Source organism: Heterocephalus glaber, unplaced genomic scaffold (assembly GCF_053883595.1).
Source record: "Heterocephalus glaber isolate CG9 unplaced genomic scaffold, H.glaber_assembly_v1.0 deba00001666, whole genome shotgun sequence".
Taxonomy (NCBI): Eukaryota; Metazoa; Chordata; class Mammalia; order Rodentia; family Bathyergidae; genus Heterocephalus; species Heterocephalus glaber.
In genome coordinates, this window is record NW_028258406.1 from 15,436,184 (window position 1) to 15,457,528 (window position 21,345).

General features: G+C 43.9%; 1 protein-coding gene and 1 non-coding gene across 2 annotated transcripts; both read right to left on the reverse strand.

The window, feature by feature from the left end:
• Positions 1-15,035: 15,035 nt before the first annotated feature.
• Tpt1 (tumor protein, translationally-controlled 1) lies at positions 15,036-18,923 on the reverse strand. The gene is given in 6 exon segments (NM_001279828.1): positions 15,036-15,250; positions 16,167-16,283; positions 17,229-17,334; positions 17,716-17,906; positions 18,409-18,482; positions 18,734-18,923. Coding segments are annotated over 6 exon segments (519 nt in total). The 5' UTR covers positions 18,762-18,923; the 3' UTR covers positions 15,036-15,247.
• Positions 15,318-15,444, reverse strand: LOC147822258 (small nucleolar RNA SNORA31). The gene has a single exon (XR_015445929.1). It is a non-coding gene; the product is annotated as a small nucleolar RNA SNORA31 (small nucleolar RNA).
• Positions 18,924-21,345: the final 2,422 nt, after the last annotated feature.

Here is a 21,345-nt window from a genome sequence, read left to right on the forward strand (position 1 = left end):
ACAAACGGGGCGGGGACCAAGAGGCAGAAGGAGGCAGAGAGGGTGGGGAGGAAAAGGGGAAGTAAAAATAATTCAGATGTGTTACGTGCAAGTAGCAACGCCCCACGATGACTGTAATCATTATATTCTGCAAACATGTACTAATAAAAACGAAATAAATCAATTCTATAGAGGGTAGAAAAGAAACGAGGGCGATGACCGCCGGGGGTCTGTTGGGCAACCTCGATTCCCATCACCGGGTAATTATCCCTGCTTCGGGGTGGGTGTGATCTCATCCTCCGGTCTTCTGGCTCTGCTTTTCCCGGAATCCCAGGCAACTGCGGGTGTAGGACAAGGACAGGATACTTGAAGGCGTCGCTCCAGGGCTTCTGGAACCGGACGCTTTAAAATCTGGGAATTAGATGCCCCTGCAAATCCTGAAAATTACTTTACTCTTACCTTGGCATCCTCAATCTCGAAGTGGGATAAGATAGACTGGGGGGATTTAGGGCTGCTGAACTTCGTCCGTCAGTGGCCAACGTGCCTACTGAGGGGCTGAGCAAGGATCTGATCCAGTGTGAAGGTGACAAGGGGGCCACGTACAGCGAAGGCAGAGGTGCCAAGCGATTCTTGCTTGGGTTACCCATCTTGCAGGCCTACCTGTAAGGCCCCTCACAATAGAGAGGAAATCAAAGTAGAACCACATAGCAGTCTTAAACAATTACAGACATATCTTTCTTTTGCACATTTTACATAAACATTTGGCCTTGGAAGGACGCGGGCATGATTCCTAGCTTTGGCTGAAAAGTCAGAAGAAAGACCTGACAACGTGGGGCACTCGTCCCGCTCTGGACCAGGGTTCCAGAGCCAGGCGGGGAGCGCGCCGGTGCCCGGGGGCGTCTTCTGTCCCCTGCAGACCTGCTGACACTAGGACAGCGCTCTTTTCTGTGGCCCAAAGACGTGCTTTCAGAGCGCCTCAGGGAAGGCCCTCCTGTCCTCACAGAGATCAGCTAGAATCCACGACCCTGCCAAACACGTCCGTATTAATTGAAATTGGAGGGCCATCCAGAGTACTGGTTAAAGTTTCACAGCGAGGCGCTGAGCACACAGAGCAGTTTCATCACTGGTGCCGCCCTTGGCTCGGACTGACGAGGTGGCCCAGGGTGGGAGCTCCCGCTTCTCGGGATCTTCAGAGAGGTGCAGGCTGGGGGCGGGTGTGGCTCGGCAGTGGCGCCACCTAGTGGGGCAGCGGAAGGCGCGTTGGGGCGGAGGTGGAGACTGCCGAGAGGCGGGAAGCGGAGGCTTCCCTCCGCCCCTGGAAACCAGCAAGGACTAAATTGTTACTGGTGAAGAGTTTGCCCGCCGAAGATTTAGCTCAGTGGTTTCGCCGTCTGCTCCGCAAGCACAACGTCCTTCGTTCGATACCTGCTACTCAAGAAAGAAAGAAAATACGAATAACTCCATAATGTTAGCTCACTGGGAGTGCTAACATTCCTTTTTTTTTTTTTTTTTTTTTTTTTTAAAAGGCCTTTTGGAGCCAGAAGATGTAGCTGAATAGCAGCCATTTGTATTCTTTTATTTTTTGTGGAACTGGAGATTTAACCCAGGACTTTGGTACTGAGGTACACCGCAGCCGCGGGTTATTTCTGTTTGTTTCTTTGGTTGGTTGGTTGGTTGGTTGGTTTTGTTTTGTTTTGTTGTTGTTTCGTGGTACTGGGAATTGAACCCAGAGTCTTCACACTGAGCCACATCTTCAGCGCCTTTTCATTTTGAAAGAGAGTCTCAGTCACTAAATTACCCAAGCTGATTCCAACTTGGAATCCGCCTGGCTCAGCCCCCCAGAGTGCTGAGATTACATCGTGTGGTACAACACCTGGACATTTTTACTTTTTAATTATGGAAAATTTCAATAATATAATGTACCTCTGTGTGCCCATCCTCCAGCTTCAATAATTATCAATGCAGACCTGACCTGGTTTCATCTGTATCACCATTCGTGTTTCCCTTTTCTGTATTGTTTCAAAACAAATCTCAGAAATAATATTCTCTGAAAGATTAAGATGATAAAAAAATGAAAACCTCCATAATATCATCAATGTCATAATTTTTGTAGTTTGTTTCAATCAGGATCTAAATAAAACCCATACCTTGCAATTGATTAATCTGTCTTTTAAATCTCTTAATCTGTAACTTTTCTCTTTCTTTTTTCTCAATTTATTTGTTAAAAAACAAAAACAAGCCAAGCTGTTTGTCCTTTAGAATTTCCAGATTTAGGGCTCTGGTGATGTCCTCAACATAGCTGCTATAATTTAACATCTGGAGGTGGATCAGATTCAGGTTAGATCTTTTCTTCAACATGACCATCGCCTCCGTGGTGTTGTGTTCCCTGTTTGGGACAGTACAATGAATACCCAGTTGCCTCTCTTTTTTTGTGATATTACTGATCATTGATAACACCTAGATAGAAATAGATAATCAGTAATGGAATTTAGGTCTGCAAGCAGGATGTTTCATTCTAAGGTCAAGCTTGGTGGCCCACACTTGTAACCCTCACACTCTGGAGGCTGAGGCAGGGAGATCATAAATTCAAGCCAGCCTGGGCAATTTTACAGCTCAGTGAGAGCCCATCTCAAAATAAAAGTTTTAAAAAGGACTGTGGATGTAGCTCAGTGCGGGAAAATAAAGCTATTAACAACCGTGAGCTTTGCTCAAGGAGTAGAAATGTGGAGGGAGGTGGCAGCCAGGGGAAGTGATTTCAGAGTGATAGTGTAATGACAGCACCACTGGGTTCAGACTCCTGCCATGCTGCAGAACCAGCACTACATTCAAATTAAATCTAGGCTGCTATTAAGTAAGAGGGACGTGCTGGGGATTTAGCTTAGTGGTTTCGCCACCTGCTGCGCAAGCACAAGACCCTGAGTTCGATCCCCAGTACCAAAAATAAATAAATAAATGAGAGGAATGAGACAGTGGAAGGAAAACTGAAGCTTTCTTCTTCTTTTGCTAACCTTCTGGTATAACCTAAAGAGAGAGCTGCTTTCAAGTTTTGTATCATTATCCATAAGGAAAATGCTTTAAAGAAATCTAAGAAAGAAAAGTCAAGTCTAATGTTATAAGACATTGTGGGAAATGTCACCATGCAAGAACTCCTATGCCGGGTAGGTGATGGGATTCGAGCTTTGTGCCCAACCGTGCGCTGAGTTGTTATACAATACACCCTCCTTCCAACAGCAACACACAACCTGCAGAGATGGTGCGGAATGCACTGAGAAACAGGAGTGCTGGTGGCTTCTCAAGGCTAGAAGATACTCACTACGAAATGTTTTTACTGCGGGGGGCAGATTGTCTCAAGGGCTGCTACCTATGACTCCAGCTTCTGGGTCTGCCCAGGTCCTGGCTCACAGTCTAGGAGGTGGTCGGTCAGGGAAGCACTTGAGTTTTTTTTTTCTAGGGTAGAACCCAGGGCCTTTGCACTGAGCTACACTATCAGTCATTTTTAATTATTCATTTTGAGATAGTGTCTAAGTCACTAAATTGCCCAGGCCGGGCTCAAACTTGTAATCCTCCTCCTGCCTCAGTTTCCCAGAGTGCTGGGATTACAGGTGTGTGCCACCGGCCCCAGCTTGAAATATTTTTATTTTTTCCCCCATACAGAATCCCAGTCTCCCCCTTCTTCCTCCTTTGGTTCCTTATTGCTCTTACCTCTAAAATTTATTTTCTTTCAAGGAAGGGAATAAAAAAAGCAAAAATAGAAGGAAAAAATGGAAACAATGCTTTGTACATAGGGAGAGGGCTTAAGAGGGGAAAAGGATAAAATAAAACAAAATTTATTTTAAAAACTTATTTTCCTTTCATTCTTGAATATCCATGGTTCCTTCTCCTCTCTGCTGTATTAGACATTTACTTTTCAGACCTCACTCCCAAGTTGAGCTCCAGATGTGTCTTCTAGCCTGCAATGGTGGCTCCACAAATCCCTAGCTCACAGTGCTGCAGGCCGAAGTCCTGCCGATGACTTTTCCTGGCTCACCAGTGGCCATCTCCTCAGTATGTCCTCACATGAGAGCTCTCCACACACAACCGAGAGCTAAGAGAAGTCGCCAGTGACACGGGTGTGGCTGTCACTGCAGTGCTGATGGTCAAAACCGTTCTTTCACTTCTCCTGAAAGTTAGCCATTACCAAAAGAATCCTGTGTGATAATCCACCCAAAATTTATGGGGCTGGGGATTTAGCTCAGTGGGTCCGCCACCTGCCTCATAAGTGCAAGGTCCTGAGTTCAAGCCCCGGTACCAAAAAAAAAATTTCATAACACCATGTTTGGTTTACGAGTCTGTGGATGAGGAACGTAGCCTGAGCACCGCTGGGCAGCCCTGACCATGGCTTACTTGGGGCAGGGACTTTCCTACTTCTGTGGCCTGGCAGTGGCTGCTCTTAGGTGACCTCAGGGGAGTCACTGGTGATCTCTTCACTTGCTGTCTCCCCTCCCAGGAGTTCTCTGGGGGAGACAGTGCTTGAAGAGGGAGAAGAGCGGGGCTCACAGGCCTCCTGAAGCCCCGATCAGGAGCCGTCACATCAGTGTTTCTGGCTCATTCTTGTCAAGTCACAGGTGGTGATGAAGGGATGAGAAACAGATCCCTCGCCTTGGTGGGAGGAGCTACATGGTCACAATGCCAAGGACAGGGATGGAAGGAGGCCTGAGGAGGTATCACATCCCTCCCAATACTGTCCCCTGGGGACCAAGTCTTTACAGACCTCTGGGGACAGTCATTGAAAACATGGCAGGTGCAGTATGGCATTCAGCATTTTAAAAAATGAACTTTATTTAATAGCTAATGTATTCACATGGTTCAAAAATTATAAAGTGTGCTGCTTGTGGTGATGCAGTAATCCCAGCACTTGGGAGGCTGACAGAAGGATCACTGCAAGCTCGAGGCCAGCCTGGGCTACATGATGAGTTCAAGGCCAGCCCAAACTACATAGTGAGACCCTATCTCAAAGGAAGAAAAAACCTAAAAAATTATAAAAAATATATAGAGAAGAGTTTCCTGGGGTGTTTCTAATTTCCTTCCAGAGATTTTCCATCACTGTGTGTCTTTCTAGAGATGTTCTAGGCACAGACTAACCAATTAGTTTTTTGTTTTCCACATACCAGTCTGCACCTTGACTTTTCACATAAGACATATTTTGGCGATTATTTCATTTGGTTTATAAGTTCATTTTTACAGCTACATATTTCAGTGGCATCTTTAATCTTTTGCTGTCACAAGCTATCCTTCAAAGAATAACTTTCTATAACTTCCAATTCATTTGCAATGAAAGCTGTAGAACAGGCTCCCAGAAACAGCAGCAATGTCGACAGGGTACAGTGGTGCACACCTGTGATCTCAGCACTCAGAGGCTGAGGCAGAAGGACGGCTCTGAGTTCAAGGCCAGCCTGAACTACAGTGAGAACCTGCCTGAAAAAATAAATAAAAAACCAAACAAACAAATGAAAAAGGGCTAGGTCAGTGGTTCTCTGGACTTGAGACAGTTTTGTCTGCTTCAGGGTCTCTGTTCACATCTGGGAGGGTTGGAGACTCACAACACGCAGGTAGCAGAGTATTTTCTCTGCCCATTTGATAGTCAACAAGTGTATCAGTGTGACTTTAGTTTGTATCTCTTACAAGAGAGGCTGAGCATCTTTTCATGTTTACCAATCACTTATAGTTCCTTCTGTGTGAGCTGATTATTTTTGTTTTTTTTGGTACCGGGGATCCAACTCGGGTGAGCTGATTATTTTTGTGGTACCTGGAATTGAACTCAGGACTTTGTGCTTGTGAGGCCGATGTGGTGCCACTGAGCTAAATCCCTGGCACGAGCTGATTATTATGGGCCCTTGCCCATTTTTTATGGACTTTTTCTTATTGATCTGTGGTGTTTGGAGACAATCCTCTGTGACTTTCTCCTGTTTTGCATGGTCTGGGCCCTCTGAGCAGTGGACAGACAGTATGTGAATAATGCAGCTTTGGAAATTAGTATGTCCCTCCAGAGAGTCAGAGTTGGACCTCCACAGAGGTCTCGGGCAAGAAACCCAGTCCCCTCCTCCCCCAGGGATTAATGTACACTCCGGGGCAATGAGTAATGTTCCTATTGGGGGGACAGTGAGTCAGGTATGCTTCCAGCCTTACAGCTCAGTCTCTTAATTTGGGGGCCCTTCCCCTACAGTACACCCCACTACACATGCAGCAGCATTTGGCCATCACGGCACCCTCTGAGGATCTGGGTGCACCATGCCGCTCCTGCTGCTGTTTTTGTATGATCAATAAAATTTTTTTTCTTGGTACCAGGGATCGAACTCGGGGCCCTGTGGTTTTGAGGCAGATGGGGGAACCACTGAGCTAAATCCCCAACCTATTTTTGTATGATCAACAAACCATCTATATTTTTGACCCAGAGGTCTGTCTTCCATTAGAATATGGTCAGTGTAGCAGTTAGGTTTCACTACATGACATAAAAGGCATTTACAAGGTAGGCTCACAATAGCCACTTGCAGGTGGAAGGATATCAAACGGAGTGCCAGAGGATCCAGTCAGAAGTCGAAGGCCTGGAGCTCACTGCAGAGTCCAGTGTGAGCCTGGCTCACAAAGCTGAAGGGGCTGCATTGGAGGCTGAAGAGTTTGCACTGGAAACCTGAGCTAAGTGGAGACCAATGTCCAAGGTGATGGCTAAGACTGGACCTCCTCCAAAGAAGCAGAAGGGGAGGGTTCCTTCTTTTTTCCCCTCTTCATTCCACCCAGGCCACAAGCCTATTGGTTGGTGCCACCCATCTGGAGTGGGTCTTCCCTCTGGAGTTTGAGGCCCACATGTCAGCTGTGCAGGGACACACCCAGAACTGTGCTCTGCTAATCCCAGAGGCATTTCCTAATCCATTCCTAGGGAATCACAATGTGCTATCACAGTAAGCTAATTTGCTGGCTTACAAATAGTGTAAAATCTGAGATCCTCTACAGCTTCTGACTTAACATATAAAAGCCCTCTGCAGTGTGGATTGCAAAGAATTCTATCTGTATTTTTCAAATAATCACACCAATTAGTTCTGAAATAGATCGGGGATGAGACCAGGGTGCTACATCCTTCAAGATTCAGCAAAGACCTCATCTTCCGCTATACAGTCACAGTGGACTAACTCTGAAATCTAAGTAGGATAAAAAAATAAACATGTAGTTAAAGAGCATTACAATTAACTGTAGATGCTGAGGGTGCAGGTAAACATTTACAGACACTAAGAGCTTTGAAAAATATCTGTGCATAATTAAGGTAGAAGAGAAGCAGTTCACCTCCTCTGAGAGGAGTCCTAACCTAACTCTGTTGGTGTTACCAGGACTCCGGGCTGGTGTGCAGGCATTTGCTATCATTGATAGATGATACTGTGGTTCCTTGTCTACCTGATTATCTGTTTTCTCCAAATTCAGTGGCTGCCACTGAAAAGGACAAGAGCAACCCAGGGAGAATTACAGGCCCAAAGCACTTCAGGGAGTGCAGGGGCCTCACTGCTGCTCCACAGAAAATCCTTGCTGAATGCTTGCTATGCTGTATTGGTGAACAGGGGAGATGGACAAGTGACCCCAAGACAGGAAACTCTTATTTCTGTGAAGGAGAAGAGGGCTTACCTCACTCACATGTGAGGGTGAGGAGGGTTAGAGGAATCTGTAATCTCTTCCGAGATGAAGTGAAGTGGAGGTCACGTCTGGTGGCATAGGCCTGTAATCCCAGCACTCTGGGAAGCTGAGGCAGGAATACTGTAAGGGTGAGCTCAGCCTGAACAATTTAGCAACTTAGCAAGACTGTGCACCCCCTCTTAAAAAAAAGATGAATGGGGTCAGGGATTTAGCTCAGTGGCATCATCACCTGCCTCGAAAGCGCAAGGTCCTGAATTGATTCCCGCACCAAAAAAAAAAAAAAAAAAGATGAATGGAGCAAGTATCAGAGGATTAGTGAAAAAGAACAGAGGGTCTAGGGTGGGACACCTGAGAGCAGGTAAGGCTGAACAAGGAGGCAAGTGGCCCAGGGACAAAAGGGTTTGAGAATTCATTGTACATTTACATATATATGCAAGGACATATTTTCTTCAAAAAAAAAAAAGCTTTCTATTTGTCCTTTTCCAAGTTCTATAGCAGATACAAAGTAGATGCTCAGCACAGTGCCCATGTGGATAAATAACCCCTACTACAATGGTCATTCCATCGAATGAATCATTCCTGGGCTGTATGCTCAGGAACCTTAGCTATAATTTAGAAAAACAAAAATCTGTCTGGGATGAAGTCTTGCTAGAGTGAACTCAATTATTTTATTACTCCCTTGGAGAAGAGTCACATGTTAAAATCTAAATATTCATAGCTCTTATCTGCACTTTTAGTAGAAATAAATGGGTTAGATTATACATTGGCCAGCCAGGTGTGGTGGTGCACGCCTATAATCCTAGCACTTGGGAGGCTGAGGCAGGAGGATGTCTCAAGTTCAAGGCCAGGTTGGGTTACACAGTGAGACCCTGTCTCAAAAAAAAAACCAAAAAAAAAAAACCTTTGGCCAATTTCCTGTTATTCTGTCAAGAAAACAAACTTAGCTAAGCGTGGTGTTGCACACCTGTAATCCCAGCATTCTGGGAGGCTGAGGCGGGAGAATCACAAGTTCAACCCCCCCCCCATCCAGGGCAAACTAGAGACTTAGGAAGACCCTGTCTCAAAAATAAATAATAAATAATTCAGGACAATGAAAGCAGAGCACACATTCCTTCAGAGGCAGGCAGGGCAGCTGCGCAGATTGCATGCTTAGGAAGCGGCCCTGCATGTGGTGTTAAACAGGAAAGTGGGGAGCAGTGAGTTGTTTTAGTGTGTGGATGAAGGTCCAAGTGAACAGTAGGAGGTTGTGTAGGGGAGAAAAAAACAGCTGGAGACAGAAACAGGTAAACCAAAAGTGAAGACTATTCAGCAAAATTATCATAGGTAAGCAGTAGTTGGAAGGAGTTTTGCAAAACTCACATATCCTATTCACAGAGCACTTAGTGAATGCTTTGGCGAAAGGAGGCTCCACGTTGCTCTTGGGACGCTAATGATGGGGTTCGGGACCCCAAAAGATGTCACGGTGGCATTTAAGAAAGTAGAAACCAGGAAGGGCTTAGAAGGCCACTCTTATTTTTCCTTTACCCTCCCCTGAAGGAGATCATAATACCTTCATTTGAGAGGCACCCTCCATTTACCAGAGGAGAGGAACATCCTCATCTCTGAAGACACTGGCACAGGACAAAAATCCGATTAAGTAGGATTGCTAAATTCCGGCAGTTTACCACCAACAGATCACACCCTTTGTTCAACCAGACTCTTGCACTCACTTCTCCAAACCTAAGCACAGAAGATTGAAGCAAGCATACTTCAGGGTGAAAAAAGAAAAACAAACCCTAAGCAAAATATACACCTTTACCTGTTTCTTTGGGTCATTATCATTATGAAATCCCGGGTCACATACAGCTTATATTTTTTAAATGCGCATCCTTTTCCCGGTTAATCTGACTCTTGAGAGGGGCCTCAGCCATGAACCTGGTGATGGTACAAAAAGACATCTTCCCTGCTGGAGCTGCAGTCTCTGCCACTATTACACCCGCCCTGGTCCTCCCCTTCCTGTGTCTAGGGCAGAGCAGAGAAGGTTGCACGTTACTTAACCACATTTGGGGGCTTAGTCACTTTTACTTTTAATAGACATTGGCAGTTGGTTGTTACCATCATGCCCACGTTCTGGCAGTCACCCAGCCTGTGTTCCACCTGACAAAATCCATCGCTGTGAATTCCCCTCCTGTTCATACAATGAAGGTAGCTAGGAAGGGTGATGAGGTAGGAACGTGCTGTGGAAAGGTTACAATGCAGCACGCCAGGACGTGGGTCAACAGCTTCTCATACTCACCATCTGTTGATAAGCATTATTCCACCTCAGTGAAGTAGTGAATGCATTCATTTTTATTGTTAATCTCATGCATAATAATTTTCCTCTTTAACTGGCCAGTTTTACTCCCAGGTTGAATATTTGGCCATTTGACATACATGACAAATTGGGAGTTAAGGAAATCTCCCAAATTAATGTACTCAAGGAAAAGAAAATTACATGTATCACTTGGTTTTGAGTAAATGTCCAGAAAACGTAACTTTCTCTGCAATTTGCTGTTATCTCTCCCAGCTTCTTAGGCAATGGTAAATTATGAAAGCTAGAATAATTTTATAACCCTGTGCTGTAGACGAAGCCATGTGCATCTGATAAGTTAGGACTTATCTGCCACCTTCACACATGAGGAAAGTCACCAAGTACACAATTAGATTTCTAGTATCTAAATGAAAGAAACACAGGACTGAATGAGATCTAGCCTCTCTGCAGTACTGTCATAAAAATACGCTGAGCATGCAACTCAGTGGTACTTGCTTAGCATGTGTGAGGCTCTGGGTTCAACACACAGAAAACAACAAATCAAAATGCAAAACACTTTAACTCTTGACTAAGGACTGTGGTCCATGTGTTTTCTCTCTCTGAGGACCTCCTCCAGTGAGTAACCAGATGTCTCAATTTCCATTTTTATAACTTATGACTCACACAATGGACAACTCTACATAGTGTTCTCTTTTGGTGCTCCTTGCTCTAAGCTCAGAAGAGCACACAATGCATGTATAAATGACTGGAGAAGCCAAGTGTACTCCAGGAGGGAGAAAGGAAATTGAGGAAATCATCAATGAACAAGTTCCTTTGAGGAAAATCCTCGACCAGGCTCATATTTGACTTTTTTCTCACTAAAATGTATTGACCCCAGCTAAAACCACACCCATAACAGAAATTGTTATGGCCCAGTTAATGGAGGGATCACAAATATCGACCTGAGGCTCAGTTATATGAAAACATGTATGACAGCAGAATTTCACAACCCACAGGCTTTGAAAAATAAGCATGACTATTCTAGTAAGTATAAACATGTCCCGCAACAATGAAGATGTTTTTGGACTGCTAATGTCCACTGCCGTTAATGTATATCACTGCTGCCAAGACTAAGGATTCAGTAGGATAAATATTAACTATCAACATTACGCTTTTGGGCCGGGGATTTAGCTCAGTGGTTTCACCACCAGCTGCACAAGTGCAAGGACCCAAGTTCAATCGCCAGTACCAAAAAAAACAAAACCAAACCAAACATTACACTTTTAAAACTTATCTGCAAACTCCAAGTTAAAAGAATCCAGTACTCTTTTTCTCATGTATGCTGAACACTCCAAAGACTTTTCCTTCTAATAATGGAATGTTTCCAAAACATCAAGTTGCATCCTCAGTTCATATGGGGAAAGTCTCTAGAAACGCACACTAACTGCCACAAAGCCAGAGCTGCTAAAAGTTGTGCAGTAGTGACCTACTAATTATTAATCACCAATCACTAAGCATGGTATTAATTCACATTCATTCTTCTGGGTTTAGTTCCATTTTACTGGGTACTCATCAGCTTAGGTTGCTCCACATCATATGTGCACTCATGTAATCTGTTTTACTTTCCTCACTGCTTGGACAAAATACCCAACACTCACAAGTTAAAGGAGGAAAGGTTTATTTTGGCTCAGTCTGTAGAACTTTCAACCCATAGCTGGCCAGCTCCAAGGCACAGTGGCATGGTAAAGGGGCACAGCAGAGGAAAAACAGTTCATGGCAGGGCAGACAGAAAGCACCAAGCAGCAGCGACCCTCCCTTCCCCTTTTATTCTATTCAGGTTACAAGCCTATTGGTTGGTGCCATGCACACTCAGGGTGAATTCCCATCATCAACACCTAGAACTATGCTAAACCAATCAGTGGACTAATTTAGTTATCACTCACCTTTAATTCATCTGCACACATCTGAGATCAAGTCACCTCTGAAAAGCCCCACCTATGAGCGCAAGAGGCCTTGGGAGAACATCTAGATACAAGCCATAACATAACCTCAAAGGATGGTTTGTTACATTTTTTCAAGTCAGTTGAGGTTTGACTGCCCTTTTTGCAATTTTACAGTAACTGCCATCATCACCAGTATAATTTATGGTGAGCTACTGGCTAACTCAAGTTTGGAATAATAGAAGTTACAGCAACACAAATCTAGCAATACAAGTTTTAAGAAAAATTCCTAATGACTCAAGTATGAGTCATTCACACACCTTTTGCTTAAGCAGATGCAATGTAACCACAGAGAAGCATGCACTTAATACTATGACATTTCATGGGCCATGTGCTGCCTGTGAATGTGCTGTTCTCTTGAGCCCATTTTAATTACGCTTTCTTCCCACTACTGAAATCTGAGTTAGCAGGCTCTCCACTCTTAACACTCATCCTATGTGACCGACCTGTCTGTATCAGGTAACTGTTGGACTGCTTCTGCCATCCCAAAATAATGCTCTCATCTGACCTGTAGGAGCCCTCTCCTAGCTTTCCTTAAAAAAATTTTATTAGTACATTTTAGGTATACAATATAACAACATTCATCATTGGAAATTTGCACCTTTACATAATCTCTCCTGGTTCCTAGCTTTTTAATTTGCTGGTTCATCACATCCACCAATCCATGTTGGAGGACTTCTCTCTCCTCTCAGTGAACCTATCCAGTGTTGTGGCTTCACATGTCATCTACTGAGATTTTCATTTAGAAGCCTCTGCTCTCCTCCACTCAAATCCCAAATGCCTATTCAATTCACTTGAATGAAGAATGGTATTTCAGATATAACCTAAAACACAACTGAAAGCATCTTCTGGCTTCTCATCTCCATGTTAGCTCCTTTTTCGATGCTCAAGGCCAAAACACTTGGTATTACACTTAAATCCATCCTCTCATCTTTTATCTAACCCGTATGTACATCCTACTGACCCTACCTTTATCTCAAACTACCTCTACTACCACCATCATTTTTCTAAAAGTAGTTACACACATAAATATATGCTTGTATAACGTTTTTTACTCTGCTACCCAGTAACCAAAGTAATCCTTTGAAAAATGTTGTCATGTAATTCTTTAGCTCTTCTTTGCCTGTGCAACCATATTTCTCTACCTCAACGTTTTCCTTTGCCTTCTTGGGTCAGCACAGCCACCTTGTTCCCAGATAGATGTATTCTCTTGGCCTGTAATGGTCTGCCCCCAGATAGCCACATGGCCTACTTCCACTTCTTTCCATTTGTATCCAGATGGCATATTAGAGGCCTTGTCCGACACTATGAAAATTCTTTTTCTACCGTTGTTCTCTATACATGCTACAAGGCCCAAGGCCCACAGCCTACTACAGCCCATGCCTGTATCAAACTTTCCATCAAGTCTTGAGTCACAGCGACATGTGCCTCTGATATGTGCATTAAGCACACATCACTTGTTACTTTCTCAAAATACCTTAATCTGACTCTAGGTATAACCAGAAAAAGATCCAAAATAAGAGGCAGTTTTAGACAACTACCTGAATTCCTCAAGGTTTTATCATGAATTACAATGGTTGGTCATTTGAGACTATACATAACAAAATGCAATGTACAAACCACTGGATCTGGATGGGGAAGAGTAGCTACAGCTATAAAGAATACTGGTGGTACCTATGTGGAATCCAGCTGAGGCAGGGGAGCAAGTTCCAGACAGTCTGGAATACAAAGCAAGTCTCAAAAACAAAACACTGCAGACAACCAGGGAAATAGGGCAGCCAGGCTCACCTCCACAACAAAGCCCTTGCTGTCCATCCTATTTGCTTTCAGACTTTTTTTAGGGCTAGGTTATCAGCTGGGTTTCAACTTACATGTTATTTCAAGGCCTTTCCCAGTATCAGGTTGTTTGGTTTCAACAGAATCGACTAGTCTGAAAATACTTTTCTGCTCATGTCTGAGCCAGCAAGTTGCTTCCTAGATCAAAGCTAGCACTTTATCCTTCGTTTTAGTCACAAACCACAATGCTTAACTGCCAATTGCAATTTCCACCTAGTACGGTATTTGGGTTTGCTTTCACTCAGCAGAGGGCGCTACTAACCTAATAGATGCCTGAAGGCCATGACCACACTTATGAAGTCACCAGGGTAAATTTGATTGCTAATCACTGGGCTCACATGGCCTAATTAGTAGCCCAAATGAAGGGATGGGAATGTGGTTCATTCAGTAGAACACTCGGCTGGCACATGCACTGGATTTAACCCCCCATACTGCAAAATACATACATTAGACATGTATTCCTCGTCAATCCTGGCTGCCAAAATCAAAAAGCACAAGGCCATTTTTCTTCCACTTAAGAGTGGAAACCTTAACAGGAGACAGTAACTGTTCCAGGTCTGTCAAATAAGTGTACTTCATATTAGTTTATACTCACGGCCTTTTTGGACAATATGCTTTTTCTCTTCTGCCTAACAGATACTCCACATTGTATCTTTATCTTTTAAAACAGAGGCTGGCAATCTTCCGTGATTATTCTAGGACTCACACTCTGCTTCTGCAATGTGAAAAGCCAGAGTCAAACCACATGAGTATGGCAGTGTTCAAAAGAATGAACACAAATTCAAATTTTATGTCATATGAAGCACTCTTCTGATTTCCTCCCAGCCATTTAAAACTATGACCACCTCAGTTGTACAAGAGGTGGCAGGACAGGCCTGTCTGCCAATCCCCATTCTGATTACCAGGGAGTTTGACATCCATTCCGGACTTGGTACTACTTGATTTATATTAAATAAGCTCAGGCAATACTTTGCTTCCAACTGAGTTAGTCTTTTTATTCTTTTGGTAATCTCTTCCAGGGTTAACTACTTCCACTGTAGGTGATGAAATATATAAGGCTCCACTTCAAATGTTGGCACTGCTATGAGCATAGTCTTTTCCCCTTCACTGCAACTCTGAATTATAACTTTGATTCTTGTCTTATATTCCAGTCCCAGTAGTTTCCACTGCAGAAGTTATCTGAAGACAGTCTTAATGCTTTCTAGCAGTGGTCTGTGACCAGCCTCTATCTTCTCCACGAACACTACGATGGATTTAGTTTATACACGTATTAAACTAAAAGGCATTCTCTCAAATGAGTTTAAATGCACTTTATTTTTAGACAACCTACATGACATGTTTTTTTTCCCTAAAAAAACAATGCCTCCGCTCCAAATAAATCACGGTCAAAATAAACGAAGCGTTCAAGATGACATCAGTCCCATTTGTCTAAAATCCTGGTGTTGTGTAGATGACAAGCAGCAGCCAGTTATGACAAGTGATAGATCCAAGGTAACCGCCAAATCCATTACTGTAAAAACAAGGAAGATTACATTAACACTTTTCCCAATTAAGAGCACTGAACTTTTATACCATACAGATGTACTCCCCAATTCAATCTGGGCTGCCATAAAGACAGACAGAAAGCGCAGGGATTATTTCCTTTAGCATCCTAGTGCAAACCAAAAGAACAACAAATTGTTCAAGGTCTATCAGTGGATGCAGGACATCCTTACCAAATCAGAGGTAGAGCATTCTCCACCAGTTTCATCCTGCATCAGGTCCTACTCTTCAGATACTGGCTGAATAACCACCTTGGGGCAAGTCATCTTGTATTATCCTAATTTTTGCTCACTGTTGCCTCTAATTTTGTTCAGTATAACCTTAAAAAGTTTTTCTAACTTATAGAGAATGCCCTAAGGCTAGGATGAGTGCCTTTGTTTTCACACACCCTGCAGCAGCCTGACATTCACTTTTACCAAATATAATTTTACTAAAACAATTTGCATCAGCTCTATTTACCAGACGCTAAATGTCCTAAAGCTTTCAATGATCAGCTGCCAAATACCAGTAAATCTAAGTGAAAAAAATCTGGTACTTTTGCAAAATGTGTGGTAAAATAGGAAAAATGAAAACGAGACCAACCCACTGGGGTGGTGTGATTCAGTGTAGACTGTGATTTCCAATCTACAGCTCAGTATTTAAACCATACTTTACACCATCTACTCAAGTTTTCTATAGAAAACCAAGATGGATTTTTGTACTGTAAGACTCTCACATGTGAATTACAATCCTCTTTAGACCTCCATAGAGGAAACAAAAAGCCACAAAAAAATAGATGCCATGTTTAAAAACTACCCTGGTTATTACCCTAGTGGCACAAAACAATTATGCCTAAATACCTCTATTTGTACATTACTTATTTCAACCCACTTCCTGATACTTACACATTTTTCCATTTCTAAACCATCCTTAAAGAAAATCATAAATGGGGTCACACCATCCTCACGGTAGTCCAGGAGAGCAACCATGCCATCTGGATTCATGTTTGCACCAATAAAGAACTTGGGAAACAAACACTATAATTAGACCATTATACTGAAATATGTATCATCTCAGAGCAAACAAAGGAATCAGCACACACACACACACACACACACACACACAAAATCAAGAAATTTCAGCTAATACAAGCTCTGATGCCTAAGATTAATGGTCACTCAACCACCAATTCAGATTTATAAAGCACCAATAACAACCAAAATAGTAACAGTGGATCAGAACAACACTTTAGGATTTCTAGATATTTCCATTTTCTTAACTCCACACAAAGATTTTCAAATCCTACCTGCTTAGGTATCCAACAATGGGAACAAAAAGCTATCTATATGCCGGGGATTTAGCTCAGCGGTTTCGCTGCCTGCTGCGCAAGCACAAATAAAGTATATCAGATAGGGAAGTGATCTTATAGCCAGGAGATACAATCAAGCTAGAAAACTGAAAAGCAAGATTGTGATATGTAGTTTCAAAAAAAAAAAAAATCAAATCTTATAGGTAAGGGGAGGTCACTGAAGTTTTCCAGCATTAGGACTATCAAGCTCAGATGTAGCAGAAACACCAGTAGCAAGTGATGACACACAATGAATTGAAAACAAAGCTAAGTCACTAGGAAGTTAAGCAATTCAAGAGCGAAGAACTGAGAACTGTCATTTGAAGCCAGCCGGAATTCTCTTTTTTTTTTGGTACTGGGGACAGACCTTGGGACACTTTGTGCTTGTGAGGCAGGTGGCAGTACCACTGAGATAAATCCCCTGCCCACCAGTAGGGATTCTTTAAAAATCAAAAGACAAGATCTGGAAACACTTAAGACCAGCAGACTACTTTCTCCTCGTGGACTCCAGGTAGAGTATATAAAGTCACAACTTAATTACAGATGATTAATTGACAAAGCTTTTATTCTTATAGCTAAAGAAACTATAATCCTTTGATCCAAATACTAAAATATTTACCTGATAGTTTTTGAAATTAGCAAGGATGTGCTTGATTTGTTCTGCAGCCCCCGTCATAAAAGGCTTTACTCTTTCTGGTCTTTGTTCTTCAAGTTTCCCTTTGATTCTAAAAAAGTATTTTGTTAACAGGTTACTGAAGTATTGGATTTTGAGCAAAATCAATTTTTTCAGTTAAGTAAAAGATACAAGCCACAACTTTTAAAGGTTAACTAGCTGTCAATGAGCAGAATAATATGGCACAATTAAGATATTACTAGTTCACAGAATTGATCTTTCAAGATCATTTACAATCCCAAATATCATAAACAGACTGCATGCTCCGGTATGCTCACATCAGATTGTTACTGACTGAAAAGCAACCATCTTTGTCGAAGTTAAACAAAAAATAAGGCCTTTCCCAAGAACTTCTACTCCTAGAACTAAACATGCCAATCTCTAAATCCTCTAAGAGCCTAGACATCAGCTAGGCATTGCTAATGCCACTTACGATTTCATATAATCTTTGATGTACTTCTTGTAGGCCTCTTTTGTGAAGCTGGTTTCCTGCAAGTGATGGTTCATAACAATATCAACACCAGTGACTACTGTGCTTTCGGTACCGTCGCCCTCCGGGCCTTCAGCAGAGACATTTCCACCAATGAGCGAGTCATCAATGTTACCCTCTGTTCTACTGACCATCTGTAGTAAGAAAAAGTAGTTTACTCGCAAAAGAAAAAACCTCCAAAATATCTCCTATACTAATAGTTTATGCTCGGTATCCATCGTGTTTTCACCAAATATTCTTAGTTCTTGTTAAAAACCAGTTTTCCCAGAAACAACCCAACCCACCAATAACTAATTGTTGACCCGAACAAAAATGAGGCTACTACAACGAAGTGGAAGCCGTTCACGGTTGTGGGCCCTAGGGTCGTCACGGGTTAAGTAACAACAGGGTACACGTTGCAGGGTTTGGGGTTCCAATCCGGGACGTGTCCTGGACAGCCGGGAAGGAGGATGGACGCTGGACCTATTTCCAGACTCAGCTCCGCCTCCACTTTTCTAGAAAAACCCAAGCCCGAAGAGCGTCTCCTCCGCCAGAAGGCCGCGGAAAGGATTGCACAACCTCGGGCAGGGGAGCGGCGGAAACCCGAGCCCGCCTGCCTGGCCCTGCCTCCCCGACGCGGCGCCCCGACCGACTCACCTTGCCCTCCACCTCCAGGCACAGCCCGCCCGCGATCTCCCGGATCTTGTAAATGTCGGAGAACATCTCATCGTCTGCTCGGAGACAGAGACCCGGCCGTCACCGGGCGCCGCAGGCCTGGGCCCCGCCATTTCCCACGCTGGCTGGGCGCACGCGGCCCCTGCCCCGCCTCGGGCGCGCACCACATGCAAGGACCCCTCCTCGCCCCCAAGAGGCCGCCAGCCTCTCCCAGGCCTAGGACCTCGCCAGGGCACCTTCCCCGCCCCCACTCGACCCCCACCCCCGCCCCAAGTGCGGCAGTAGGGGCAGTGTAGTCAGGACTCACGGCTGATGAGGTCCCGATAGATAATCATGATAACGGCTGAAGGGAGACGCGGCCGCGCTAGCTTAGCAGGAGCCCGGAGCTCAGAGCGAGCGCGGTGCAACCGGAGCGGCGCACGGGGGGAGGGGGGAGCGGGCGGAAAAGGCCGACTCAGCCGCTCCCCAACCTCATATAGAGGGCACGTTTCTTACGTCACTGCGCGCTGCGCCTCCGGAAGCTTCGTAAGCGCTGACGTGTGGCACGTAGAGCGCGCTGGGCGGGGCCACTGAGGGCCCCGGAGGAAGGGAGGAGAGCATCCGGGCACTTAGCAAGGAGACACAAAGCTGCGTTCAGCTAGGTGCCCGGGCGAGTCGTGGGGAGACTGAGAAGGGGCTTGAGGACGGTTCCGGACTCTGGGTGGCTGACGCTATGTCGGATGGGCTTCTCCTCTCCTTACACTGGGGCCGTTTAGGGAGGTGCTGGGCTCGGGGTGGGGCTTAGATGAAATCTCTTCTTGCTACGCCTCTCCCTGCTCAAGTTCCCACCCTTTTCCTAGAGCAGAAGTTTCAGATGTAAGGTGACTCGGTTTTTAGGGTCGGGCTTTTGAACCCTTAAGGAGACAGCGGGGCTTTACACGAAGCTGGGGACAGGAAACGGCTCTAGTCTAGCTTCTCTGATCTCCGAGGGCCTCGGAGAACTTTTAAGCGGCTGCTCGAGCTGCTCTTCTTGGGCCCTTTTTTGGAGCAGAAGTGAGTCCGGTGCTGGGACCCAGGCATCTCGCTCTGCCCGGCCCGGGGAAGGGTCGTGGCTGGCGAAGAGTCTGTGGCCAGGAGCCCGGGGAGGAAAGAAGGTGTCAGGAAAATACAGTACACTGCTTTCCCATCGCTTTCAATTTGGTTCTGTTTGAAGGCTTGTGATGTGTCTGGCGGATGGCGAAAGAGCTCGTCACTGTTTTGCGCCTGGTTTTGAATTATGTCCTTTGGTTTAAAAAGGGATATGTTGTCCCTTTAAGATAAAGTCGAAATTTTACCTTGGTGCTAGAGAGTTAACCAAATAGAAAAATAGGAAGCCTACATTCCAAAGTGTTATTTGAAGGACTTTAGACCCAGTTACAAAGTTAAAAAAAAAAAAATCTTTACACATCCTTAGTTTGAGGCAAACAAGTATGCCAGAATAAAGTCTGGGAGCTTGTTCAGTTCCACAAATATTTTTATGCTCTACTGTGTTCCTAACGCTGGAATTTGTCCGGTGGTCCCAATTATGAATAAGTTGGATCCAATTCTACCGTCATAGGAATTTTCATTCTAGTAAGTCAGCGAAGCAAGCAGTTATTACACATTTACAATTTTTCGTGCGTTCATCAGAATAAGAGCAAGCCTTGTGAAAGAACAGGGCACAGAACAGTATTGGGATGAAGTCAAAATGGCAAAAACAAGAAATGGGAGGCTAGGAAAATGGGTTGTCTGGGGGTTCACTGGACACTTAGAAGACAGAGGATAACTGGAAGGAATCCAAAAAAAAAAGAAAGGATTTGAAAACAAATAGACATCTACCAGATGATCAATGAGGGATCTCTCAAACCTATTATTTCTGAGGTATGTGGATTATTATCCCACATTATTATGTGAACAGATTATTATCCAGACATATGACTTTATCTTTCTCAGCTTTAATATTTTCAAATTCAAAAATATTCTTATTTATACAGAACCTTTCTCTCCAGTTTTATGTCCAAATAAAAGCATTTTTAAAAGTTACATATAAACAGCCATGGTGAAAAAAATGCTTGAGTCCATGGGACCACAAGTTGAAATTTTGGCTTTATCTGTTGCCAGGCCTGTGACTTTTGGCAAAGTCAGCCTACTCGAGCCTCAATATAAAATGGAGTTTTTGTTAGATGAGAAAATGCCTAGCATACCCAACAGTTGATCAATAAATACTGGTAGACTTTGGATGCATATTTCTCCCCAGGTTTTATTACTTTTCAAAATATTCCTAAAATTATTAACGCTCTATGCTATCTGGAAGTATTTGGGGAACTTAGTTGATCTGTGTTGTACTAAAATCCTGTTTCATCACATCCTGATAGTGGATTGCTGAAAGGATTCAACTTGTACCCTTATGAGACTTACCCTTCTTTAAGTTGTGGTTGTGAGGTATTATGTCTCAGTGATGACAGAGTGACTACAACATAGTACAAAATCAACCTTCTGCTCCAGAAAGCTCTGTGGTGAGGAAGCCAGGCTGTGCTTGCTGCTTCTTTCAGTCGCCTGCTAGCTTGCTGTCAAAGCTGGAAAGCTGGAGATGGCAAAGTCCTGAAACACACACAGCAGGGGAACTAGTCCAGTCTGAATGTATCATCTGCCACACATCCAAACTGTATGATTGTGTAGTCAGGGTCATTTTTATGGAGTATCTGAAAGTTCTTCACAGATGCCAGAGTGACCAGCCATGAAGGTTCAGGGCACAAAAGTGGGTGTCTTCGTTCTAGACCAGGGCCTTGTGCAGTTCTCCATGGTTTTGTTTTGCCATTTGGAAAGCAAGCAAGCTCTCGTGGTCATTTTGTGGCTGAAATGGTACCCATTCATGATTTCTGTTCTTCCCTGGAATATTCACAGACTTTCTCTAAGGACCTT